This window comes from Ascaphus truei, chromosome 6 (genome assembly GCF_040206685.1).
Source record: "Ascaphus truei isolate aAscTru1 chromosome 6, aAscTru1.hap1, whole genome shotgun sequence".
Lineage (NCBI taxonomy): Eukaryota > Metazoa > Chordata > Amphibia > Anura > Ascaphidae > Ascaphus > Ascaphus truei.
Window position 1 is genome coordinate 95,335,434 of NC_134488.1, and position 11,631 is coordinate 95,347,064.

The window sequence follows — 11,631 nt, forward strand, 5'->3', positions numbered from 1 at the left end:
CTGGTCACTCTCATGCTGCATGTGGCTGGTAGAGAAGCTTTCTATGGACGTATGTAATGTATCTTATTATCGTCTCTATATACATATTCCACACCTCTGGTAAGTGCCCATGTACACATAGAGTGGCGTCACTGTCTAAACTAGTGGCTACCACGTATGCCCACATCTTTTTAGATAACTAAAAACAGATCGAGTCACTGCTGGAAACAAACTGAAGCTCCCGCTTCAGTCGCGCTGATGATGTGTCATCAGCGTCATTACCCAATGTGCGTTTTGTTCACGGAACTGAACTTCTTCGGGGGTGGAAGGTACTATGCAGGAGCCGGCTATTTAAGCTGTACGGTCGTCATGGTAACCTCAACAAGTATGTAAATGAGGTAAGTATTCATGGGTTTAGATTACAGCCTATCCTGTTGCATATTCGCCAGCACTGCTTACATGAACTTCTAAAAACAATCGCAAAGACCCCCTTGCGGGGAAAGGTGAGCAAATAATATAATATAATAAAGAACACACAAGATATATTGTTGAACTATAAAGGAGTTATGTGTCCAAATAAAATAAATAAATTAATAATTGTGCGTGTATAGGTTCAGTTGGTGATAACCATTATTACACACCTTGATTCTTTAAAAAGAGGTATGTCAGAGTGACAATACATAGCAGTGTGTGTAAATATGCAGTTGGTGATAGTCATTACTACACATAAAGATAACTTAAAGAAAAGCAGAGTATGCAAAGCTGTCATTGAGACCCCTAGGGGATTGAGTCCCCAGAGTAAAAATCCACTTCGCCTCTCTTCGTGAGCCCGATCCTGACAGATCCCTAGTTGTTTGCAGAAGGCCCGCCACAGAGCTTTGTGATGAATTGCGATTCTCGATCTGACACCATGACTTGGGGGACCTCATCAAGGCGAAACACCTCCTTGATAAAGATTTCAGATAATTTGGGGGCATTGGGTAGACCATTGAGGGGAATGAAATGGGCCTGCTTAGAGAATCGGTTGACCACCACCAGGATGGTGTTCCTACCTTTGGATATAGGTAGTTCCACGATGAAGTCCATGGAAAGATGAGTCCATGGACGCTCCGGAATCAGAAGAGGTTGTAGCCACCCTGGAGGTTTGTTACAGAGAGTTTTTTTCTGGGCACAAGTGGCACATGCGGTGACGAATTCCTTTATGTCCTTGCACATCCCTGGTCACCATAAGGTCCTTTCCAGAAGATCAATAGTTCTCCTTGTACCTGGATGACCAGAGCTGTTTGATGAATGACCCCATTCCAAAACCTTTTGACGATAGGCTGGTGCGGTGAAGAGACGACCCTCTGGATCTTCGAGACCCTCCAGAATATCAGTCTGACCTCTCGTGATGTCCTCCACAGCATCAAATGTGTTGGCAGAGATGATACATGATTGGAGAAGTATGGTTTCCTGTCGGTCCTCAGCCCTGTCTTCTACAAGAAATTGGCGGGAGAGGGCATCTGCCGTCACGTTTTTAAAGCCTGCTAGATAAGAAATAATGAAATTGACGCGAGAGAAGAATAGGGACTATCAAGCTTGTTGCGACCCCAGGTGGCGAGCGCCTTCAATGTAGAGCAGATTCTTATGATCTGTCAGAATAGTTACAGGGTTTTCAGTACCCTCGAGCAAATGCCTCCATTTCTCCAAGGCCATCTGGATGGCCAACAGTTCACAATTGCCCACATCGTAATTCTGTTCGGCAGACAATTTATTTTTCTTTAAAGAATGCACAAGGGTGTAGCTTGGCTTGTGGGGGTTTCCTTTGGGACAAGATTGCTCTGCACCAACATCAGAAGCATTCGCCTCGAGCGTGAAGGGTAGTCCTGGATCAGGATGCACCAGCACGGGGGCCACATGCTTGAAGGGCTGTAGGAGACCAAAGTGCCGGTGTCATGGTATACCAAGCATATTAAGACTTTTAATTACCGGGATAATTGATTGAGAAAAGCAGAGAGATAAAAATAAATTGCGTTTATTCACATAACAAACGAACACAACTATGTTACACAAATTACAGGCAAAAGACACACTTACTTTGGAAACTGGGATAACAAAACTAATCTTTTCTAGTTGCAACCACACATGAAAATAATTCCCGGCCACCTTTCTTTCCTGTGGCCTCTTGCTGTTGGATTCTGGTCACTTAGCCTCTGAGAAATTTTGGCAATTTACACAGAGCTGGACTTCTCAAATGGGACTGAATCTAAGGTGAATCACACAAGATGGAACTGATGATGGAACTCATGAAAAACTTAGATGGATCTGATGGAACTCTTTGCATGATAGAACTGATGGAACTCTTAGATGGAACTAACTCTCTGACTGGACATATAGAACAAAGTTCTGTAACATAAAGTGCTCCAATGTATCAGGTCACTGGTCAGATAAACAATTAAATAGATAACTTGATTGAAGAAAATTCGTAATGCAGGTAACCAACATATCAGTGAGTACTGTACAGCACACAGGTCTGCACTTGTGTAATGAGAAGCATATTTAAATCCTGGTAGGTGATATAGATTGGGTGTATAAAGCAGCTCCCACTAATTTCACTTCCTATTAGGACTGCGTCTCAAAGGCAGAAATCGGCCCTGTGTGTAATATCCCAGCAGCAACCAAACATAAGTCAATGATAGGGAGTTACTCAAATATGGTGTCCTGTTGTTTCTCCGTGGGCGTGCATAACGCGGTGTAAGCGGATAAGCGGATAGATGATCCCAGCAGGGAAAAGAAAGCAGAGCACAGCCGCGCACATGAGGGGTTAATCCAGGACTACAGTAGGTCTGTTGAAAATTTCATGGATATACGACAACATGGTGCAGACAGGTAAAAATAGTTCCTCTTACGTATTTCACAACTTAGATGGCGCTTCGTCAGAGAGTATACAGCATATGTATGAGGCTCCCCTCTTGTGGCTTGTTTCTCCCAACCGGAAGTGAAGTATCGGGATATTCTCATGCAATCATTGGCTGGTGCTTAATGAGTATAAACATGAAGGTAACGTCATCTATTTAATACGATGGGGGAAACTGAAAAATTTGACTGTCGCCATAAGGGAGGACTCAAAATACATCACAATAAACTGCAAGCATAAACCTAAATGGATGCTGAGACAAACAGTATAAAACAGAAAGGTTAAAAACAATACTGTACTAACGGAGGTACTGAGGACAAAGGGTGCAAATCCTTATTGTGTAACAAGAACATGAGGTATAATAAAATAATATATAAACAAATAAACAGATCTATGTTTAATCCATAGCATTATGCTATTCTGGAAAAAATAATAATTAATGATAACAGCATATAACAATTTAATCATTCGTTATAAGGGTCTCAGATGTGATAAATATAAGCTACAAAGCACTGTTAACCCGTGGAGTATAATAATGAATGCATTGGTACTACAAATATGAATAATAAGTACAATGGACTAAAATGTTTTAGTCCAAAACATAATGATAATATGGAAAAAGATGTCACTGAAAGATCAATAGTAACCAAAGGGGCATAAAGTCAAGGAGATCAACACAAGGGAGACTGAGGCCTTGCTCCCGCTGCATGCTGCAGCGTCCGCTGTGGCGGACGCTGCGCTCACCAGAGCCCTCCCCGCAACGGCGCCGGGCCCGCTGCGAGGGGGGGCCGCAGCGCTCGCGCGAGAGCTACTCCTGCTCTCAATAGAATTGAGAGCAGGAACTCGCGTCGAACGGCTAGGCACGCCCCCGGCGGTTCAGCCAATGAGGGCGAACCTGCCGGGTGACGTCATGGCCGCGCCCCCGTCACTCCTCCGGCACGCCCCCCCCGGTCTCTGCTCCTGCAGTGAGCTGCAGACCGGGGAATCGCCGGAACGCTCAGCCGAAAGCGCGGGCGTGCATTAGAGCGCCGTGACCGGGGCCTTAGCCTTATACTCATTAGATCCTTAGAGGGGAAGAGAAATACTAACCCAAGAAATGTTTTAATTCCCTGTCAGTGTTTCCCCCTGGGTGTCAATGGCCCAAGGGTATAAATCCAATACATTTCTTTTTGATTGAGAACTGCTTCTCTATTATCCCCCCTAGTATGTTTTGGAATGTGCTCTAAGGCACTGAAGGTGAAGGTTCTAATTGAGCCCTGGGTACACGTAGAAAAATGTTTGGATACTGGAAATCTGTCATCTTTTTTCTTTACTGATAAGAGATGCTCAGATATTCTAATTTTTAAAGGTCGGATGGTTCTACCTATATAGATACTTCCACATGCACAATTTAGCGTGTAGATGACATCGTTTGTAGCACATGTCATAAAATGCTTTATTTTGTGTACTTGTCCCGTATATTTACATTCAATCTTTGAGAGTGGGGCTGCATATTTACAGTAGTTGCAATTACCACATTTGTGGAAACCTTTGGGAAGACTCTGTTTCTGCTGTGTATTGTGAGATGAGACAAAAAGACTTGGAGAAAGATGATAACAAATTGTTTTTGCTTTTTTATTTACAAATTTTGGATATGTCTGCATCATAGTCCCCAAATCTTTGTCCAAATGTAAAACCTTCCAGTGTTTTTCTATAATGGCTTTTATTTGGCTGACTCGATTAGTATAAGTAGTAATAAACAATGGGACATCTTCATTGTTTTTATTATTATCCCCACTAGTGCAATTCCATCTCTTTTGTTTGTTGATATTGGTCTTTTTGAGCGGCTTGTCTCTAAGGCTCGCATATAAGCTGTATTATTTCTAACGGCGGAGCAAGTTTTATTCATCAGGTGCAGCCGCACCAAGTCGTTTTATTAATATATGCTGTCTTATGTTTTGCATTTATGTTTTATTAAATTGCTCTGTTTATACATCTTATATCATCCTTGGTTAATACACTATTGCAGTGTTCTATATGTTTTGTCTCCCGTTTCTTGAGGTCATCATTCTTAAGAAGATAACTTTATCCACACTCGTTTCCAATTCCATAGGGCACCCCTTGTCTTTGGCCAAAGTGTTGTAAGCCCTTGAGCCCCTCTAAGGCAGACCACGTCTCAAGGGTCCTAACACTAATATAAATTCTTAATAACCTGTACATTACCAGGAAGAATGATTTATAATAAATCTGTCAAAATTAGTTGCATAGTTCTAAGTCTGATTGAAGCTCTTATTAACCTGTACATTACCAGGAAAAGCACTCTGTATTAGATTTGTCACAATCAAACTGCAAGCAAGCAAGTTCCCCTGAGAGTGGGAGATGCAATGGAGTGAGCTTTAAACCATTTGAAAGTGGGAGGGGATAAGCTTGCAACTAGGAAGGAGGGGCCACCATCCAATCAGCCAGGACCAGCTGAACAAGGATTGTAAAACATACAGGACACCTACAAGCTCATATTGAACCCCAAAATAACCACAACATATACATACATATACATACATATACATACATATACATACATATACATACACATACATATACATACATATACATACACATACATATATATGCATATAAGTGTCACAGAGGAGTGCTACTGAGCATGGCAATATATATTTAAAACCAGAGACAGAACATGAAACACAGACAGAGCTCAGTGCTACATCCAATAAAACTTATACACGGTACAGTGCCTAAATATATATATACAGTAGAGGCAACGCTTATTCTAACATTTGCCTTAAACTAGCCGGGTTACATTCAGGGTATGTGCTGGGTATGTTCTGGGCTAGTTTGAGGCACGTTTAAGGCATTTCTGCATTGACTAACGACCCATAGGATTAACACAGCAGGGATCCCTGGCATTCCAATTCAGTTTGAATGGGACTGCCAGGGACCCCCGCTGTTAATCTGATAGGCCATTAATCAATGCAAAAATGCTGGGGCTAGTTTAAGGAAATGTATTCAGAATGTACCTGGGTGTACCTGGGTTTTTTGGGTAATTGCCACTGGTTTTTGTTAGAATAATCGCTGCCTCTACTGTAGATATCTTTTGAATAAAATGGTCTTTTAGTTTAACTCTTTGGCCAAAGTGTTGTTAGCCCTTGAGCCCCTCCAAGGCAGACCATGTCTCAAGGGTCTAACACTAATATAAATTCTTAATAACCTGTACATTAACAGGAAGAATGATTTATAATAAATCTGTCAAAATTAGTTGCATAGTTCTAAGTCTGATTGAAGCTCTTATTAACCTATATAATACCAAGAAAAGCACTCTGTATTAGATTTGTCGCAATCAAACTGCATGCAAGTTCCCATGAGTGTGGAAGGTGAAATGGAGTGAGCTTTAAACCATTTAAAAGAGGGAGGGGGTGAGCTTCAAACTAGGGAAGGAGGAGCCACCCTCCAAATCACCTAGGACCAGCTGAACAAGAATAGCAAAACATACAGGACCTATATAAACTCATATTGAACACTTACAACACTTTGGCCAAAGAGTTAAACTAAAAGACAATTTTATTCAAAAGATAGATATATATATATATATATATATATATATATATATATATATATATATATATATATATATTTAGGCACTGTACCGTGTTTCTGTGTCATTGGATGTAGCACTGGGCTCTGTCTGTGTTTCATGTTCTGTCTCTGGTTTTAAATATATATTGCCATGCTCAGTAGCACTCCTCTTTGACACTTATACGCAGCGTTCGACAAATAATGATAACCACTCGCTCATTGCGAGTGGATTTAGGCCGCTGGTGAGCCGTGCTGCGACTCTATGAATTCCCCTGCTCGTGCCATTTTTTTTTTTAAATAAATAAATAATCCCCCTCCCTGATTGAGTTAACGTGGGGAAGAGGGCCACGGGGAAGAGCCCCTTCCCCTGATCTCTTCCCTCTCCTGCCCCTGATCTCCTCCTGTGAGTCAGGGGGGCCCGGCCGGGCGCCAGTCAATTAAATTTTTTTAAAAAGTTGAAAAAAATGGCGGTGATTCCCGTGGTCCCGGCACGCATGCACAGGGCAAGCAGGGTGTCCTGCCCTCTGCGCAGCCTGTGGGCCTGTTGCCTATTCCCCCCACCAAAACCTCGCATACCGTGTAGCCCATCTTCTCACTGCTGCCCTCTTCCATCCATCTGCAAAGGGAGATTAAGTGGGTCCTATAGGATTTAAATAGGAGTGGCAAATGACAGTCTAAACATCCGATTTGGAGTATACTAAATTACATCACCCCCCGCTCCCCACGTGGGACGGAGGGGGAAGTTCCAAAACAAGCCCCGCGTGCAACCCAGCCCCCCCCGCCCCCCCCCCCCCCCCCACTCCACACGTGGGACGGAGGGGGAAGCGCCAACAAAAGCCCCGTGTGCAACCCAGCCCCCACCCGCTCCCAACTTGATACGGAGGGGGAAGCGCCAACCCAGCTTCCCCCGTGCGCACCTCCTGTGCCTGATCTCCTCCCCCTGATCTCCTGCCACCGATCCCCACTTGCTGCCCGGGGGTGTCCGCCTCTGAAGGGGATTCGCTTCGGTAGGGGGAGCGTGCTGCGGCGTCGGCCGCTGCGGGGGGAGGGGGCGGCCCCTTGCAGATGCCCTCCTGCCGTGCGGAGGGCCCTGCTGCATTGCGGTGGCCCCCGCTGCGATGTGTGACCCCCCCTGCCTTGCAGAGGCCCTCCTGCCGTGTGGAGGGCCCACTGCCGTGCGGAGGCCCCACTGCTGCCACGTGCGACCCGGTGAGTGCGTGTGTGTGTGAGTGACAGAGTGTGTGTCTGTGAGTGAGTGTATCTGTGAGTGAGTGTCTCTGAGTGTGTCTGAGTGTGTCTGAGTGTGTCTGAGTCTGTGAGTGTGTCTGAGTCTGTGAGTGTGTCTGAGTCTGTGAGTGTGTCTGAGTCTGTGAGTGTGTCTGAGTCTGTGAGTGTGTCTGAGTCTGTGAGTGTGTCTGAGTCTGTGTCTGTGTCTGTGAGTGTGTCTGTGAGTGTGTCTGTGAGTGTGTCTGTGAGTGTGTCTGTGAGTGTGTCTGTGAGTGTGTCTGTGAGTGTGTCTGTGGGTGTGTCTGTGAGTGTGTCTGTGAGTGTGTCTGTGAGTGTGTCTGTGAGTGTGTCTGTGAGTGTGTCTGTGAGTGTGTCTGTGAGTGTGTCTGTGAGTGTGTCTGTGAGTGTGTCTGTGAGTGTGTCTGTGTATCTGTGAGTGAGTGAGTGTGAGTGTCTGTGAGTGAGTGTGTGTCTGAGTGCGTGTGTCTGTGTCTGTATGTCTGTGTCTGTGTGTGTGTGTCTGTGTCTGAGTGTGTCTGTGTCTGAGTGTGTCTGTGTCTGAGTGTGTCTGTGTCTGAGTGTGTCTGTGTCTGTGTGTGTGTGTCTGTCTGAGTGTGTCTGTGTCTGAGTGTGTCTGTGTGTGAGTGTGTCTCTGCTTGTGTGAGTGTGTCTCTGCATGTGTGAGTGTGTCTCTGCGTGTGTGAGTGTGTCTCTGCGTGTGTGAGTGTGTCTCTGCAAGAGTGAGTGTGTTTCTGTGAAAGTGTGTGTTTCTGCGAGAGTGAAGTGAGTGTGTGTGAGTGAGTGTGTCTCTGAGTGTGTGTGAGTGTGTCTGTGAGTGTCTGTGAGTGTGTGTGTGTATCTGTGAGTGAGTGTGTCTGTTTCTGAGTGTTTTTGTGTGTGTCTGTGTCTGAGTGTGTCTGTGTCTGAGTGTGTCTGTGTGTGAGTGTGTCTGAGAGTGAGTGTGTCTCTGCGTGTGTGTGTGTGTCTCTGCATGTGTGAGTGTATCTCTGCATGTGTGAGTGTGTCTCTGCTTGTGTGAGTGTGTCTCTGCATGTGTGAGTGTATCTCTGCATGTGTGAGTGTGTCTCTGCTTGTGTGAGTGTGTCTCTGCATGTGTGATGTGTCTCTGCGTGTGTGAGTGTGTCTCTGCAAGAGTGAGTGTGTCTCTGCGAGAGTGAGTGTGTTTCTGTGAAAGTGTGTGTCTCTGCGAGAGTGAAGTGAGTGTGTGTGAGTGAGTGTCTGTGAGTGTGTCTCTGAGTGTGTGTGAGTGAGTGTGTCTGAGTGTGTCTGTGTGTTTGTGAGTGTGTCTGTGAGTGTGTCTGTGAGTGTGTCTGTGAGTGTGTGTGTATCTGTGAGTGAGTGTGAGTGTCTGTGAGTGAGTGTGTGTGTCTGTGAGTGAGTGTGTCTGTGTCTGAGTGTGTCTGTGTCTGTGTCTGAGTGTGTCTGTGTCTGTGTCTGTGTGTGTCTGTGTCTGAGTGTGTCTGTGTCTGAGTGTGTCTGTGTCTGAGTGTGTCTGTGTCTGAGTGTGTCTGTGTCTGAGTGTGTCTGTGTCTGAGTGTGTCTGTGTCTGAGTGTGTCTGTGTCTGAGTGTGTCTGTGTCTGAGTGTGTCTGTGTCTGAGTGTGTCTGTGTCTGAGTGTGTCTGTGTCTGAGTGTGTCTGTGTCTGAGTGTGTCTGTGTCTGAGTGTGTCTGTGTCTGAGTGTGTCTGTGTCTGAGTGTGTCTGTGTCTGAGTGTGTCTGTGTCTGAGTGTGTCTGTGTCTGAGTGTGTCTGTGTCTGAGTGTGTCTGTGTCTGAGTGTGTCTGTGTCTGAGTGTGTCTGTGTCTGAGTGTGTCTGTGTCTGAGTGTGTCTGTGTCTGAGTGTGTCTGTGTCTGAGTGTGTCTGTGTCTGAGTGTGTCTGTGTCTGAGTGTGTCTGTGTCTGAGTGTGTCTGTGTCTGAGTGTGTCTGTGTCTGAGTGTGTCTGTGTCTGAGTGTGTCTGTGTCTGAGTGTGTCTGTGTCTGAGTGTGTCTGTGTCTGAGTGTGTCTGTGTCTGAGTGTGTCTGTGTCTGAGTGTGTCTGTGTCTGAGTGTGTCTGTGTCTGTGTGTCTGTGTCTGAGTGTGTCTGTGTCTGAGTGTGTCTGTGTCTGAGTGTGTCTGTGTCTGAGTGTGTCTGTGTCTGAGTGTGTCTGTGTCTGAGTGTGTCTGTGTCTGAGTGTGTCTGTGTCTGAGTGTGTCTGTGTCTGAGTGTGTCTGTGTCTGAGTGTGTCTGTGTCTGAGTGTGTCTGTGTCTGAGTGTGTCTGTGTCTGAGTGTGTCTGTGTCTGAGTGTGTCTGTGTCTGAGTGTGTCTGAGTGTGTCTGTGTCTGAGTGTGTCTGTGTCTGAGTGTGTCTGTGTCTGAGTGTGTCTGTGTCTGAGTGTGTCTGTGTCTGAGTGTGTCTGTGTCTGAGTGTGTCTGTGTCTGAGTGTGTCTGTGTCTGAGTGTGTCTGTGTCTGAGTGTGTCTGTGTCTGAGTGTGTGTGTCTGTGTCTGAGTGTGTGTGTCTGTGTCTGTGTCTGAGTGTGTCTGTGCCTGAGTGTGTCTGTGTCTGAGTGTGTCTGTGTCTGAGTGTGTCTGTGTCTGAGTGTGTCTGTGTCTGAGTGTGTCTGTGTCTGAGTGTGTCTGTGTCTGAGTGTGTCTGTGTCTGAGTGTGTCTGTGTCTGAGTGTGTCTGTGTCTGAGTGTGTCTGTGTCTGAGTGTGTCTGTGTCTGAGTGTGTCTGTGTCTGAGTGTGTCTGTGTCTGAGTGTGTCTGTGTCTGAGTGTGTCTGTGTCTGAGTGTGTCTGTGTCTGAGTGTGTCTGAGTCTGTGTGTGTCTGTGTCTGAGTGTGTCTGTGTCTGAGTGTGTCTGTGTCTGAGTGTGTCTGTGTCTGAGTGTGTCTGTGTCTGAGTGTGTCTGTGTCTGAGTGTGTCTGTGTCTGAGTGTGTCTGTGTCTGAGTGTGTCTGTGTCTGAGTGTGTCTGTGAGTGTGTCTCTGCGTGTGTGAGTGTGTCTCTGCATGTGTGATGTGTCTCTGCGTGTGTGATGTGTCTCTGCGTGTGTGAGTGTGTCTCTGCGTGTGTGTCTCTGCGTGTGTGAGTGTGTCTCTGCGAGAGTGAGTGTGTTTCTGTGAGAGTGTGTGTCTCTGCGAGAGTGAAGTGAGTGTGTGTGTCTGTGAGAGAGTGTGTGTGTGAGTGAGAGTGAGTGTGTGTGTCTGTGAGTGAGAGTGAGAGTGTGTGTCTGTGAGTGAGAGTGAGTGTGTGTGTCTGTGAGTGAGTGTGTCTGTGAGTGAGTGTGTGTCTGTGAGTGTCACCATCTCTCTCTCTCCCTGTGTCGCCCTCTCCCTCTCCCTGTGTCGCCCTCTCCCTGTGTCGCCCTCTCCCTGTGTCGCCCTCTCCCTGTGTCGCCCTCTCCCTCTCCTTGTGTCGCCCTCTCCCTGTGTCGCCCTCTCCCTCTCCTTGTGTCGCCCTCTCCCTGTGTCGCCCTCTACCTCTCCTTGTGTCGCCCTCTCCCTGTGTCGCCCTCTCCCTCTCCCTGTGTCTCCCTCTCGCCCTTGCCCTTTCCCCCTTGCACTCTCGCCCTTTCCCCCTCTCACTCTCTCTCTGTCGCACTCTCTCTGTCGTTGTCTCTCATTCTCTCTGTGTGTGTGTTCTCTCTCATGCTCTCTGTCTCTGTCTCTGTCTCTCTCATGCTCTCTGTCTCTGTCTCTGTCTCTGTCTCTCTCATGCTCTCTGTCTCTGTCTCTGTCTCTCTCATGCTCTCTGTCTCTGTCTCTGTCTCTCTCATGCTCTCTGTCTCTGTCTCTGTCTCTCTCATGCTCTCTGTCTCTGTCTCTGTCTCTCTCATGCTCTCTGTCTCTGTCTCTGTCTCTCTCATGCTCTCTGTCTCTGTCTCTGTCTCTCTCATGCTCTCTGTCTCTGTCTCTGTCTCTCTCATGCTCTCTGTCTCTGTCTCTGTCTCTCTCA

The 11,631-nt window shown here is 46.5% G+C and overlaps 1 protein-coding gene across 2 annotated transcripts in view; it reads left to right on the forward strand.

Annotated features, from left to right (window-relative positions):
* Positions 1-291: 291 nt before the first annotated feature.
* LOC142497427 (extracellular calcium-sensing receptor-like) overlaps positions 292-11,631 on the forward strand; it is a 77,446-nt gene continuing 66,106 nt past the window's right edge. Inside the window, exon 1 of one of the 2 annotated variants that reach the window (XM_075605201.1) lies at positions 292-377. In XM_075605201.1, the coding sequence (XP_075461316.1) occupies positions 373-377 (5 nt within the window). In that variant the 5' untranslated portion in view covers positions 292-372. Of the gene's footprint in view, positions 378-2,847; positions 3,019-11,631 lie in introns of those variants that run through there. The other variant, XM_075605202.1, reaches the window with a different exon arrangement.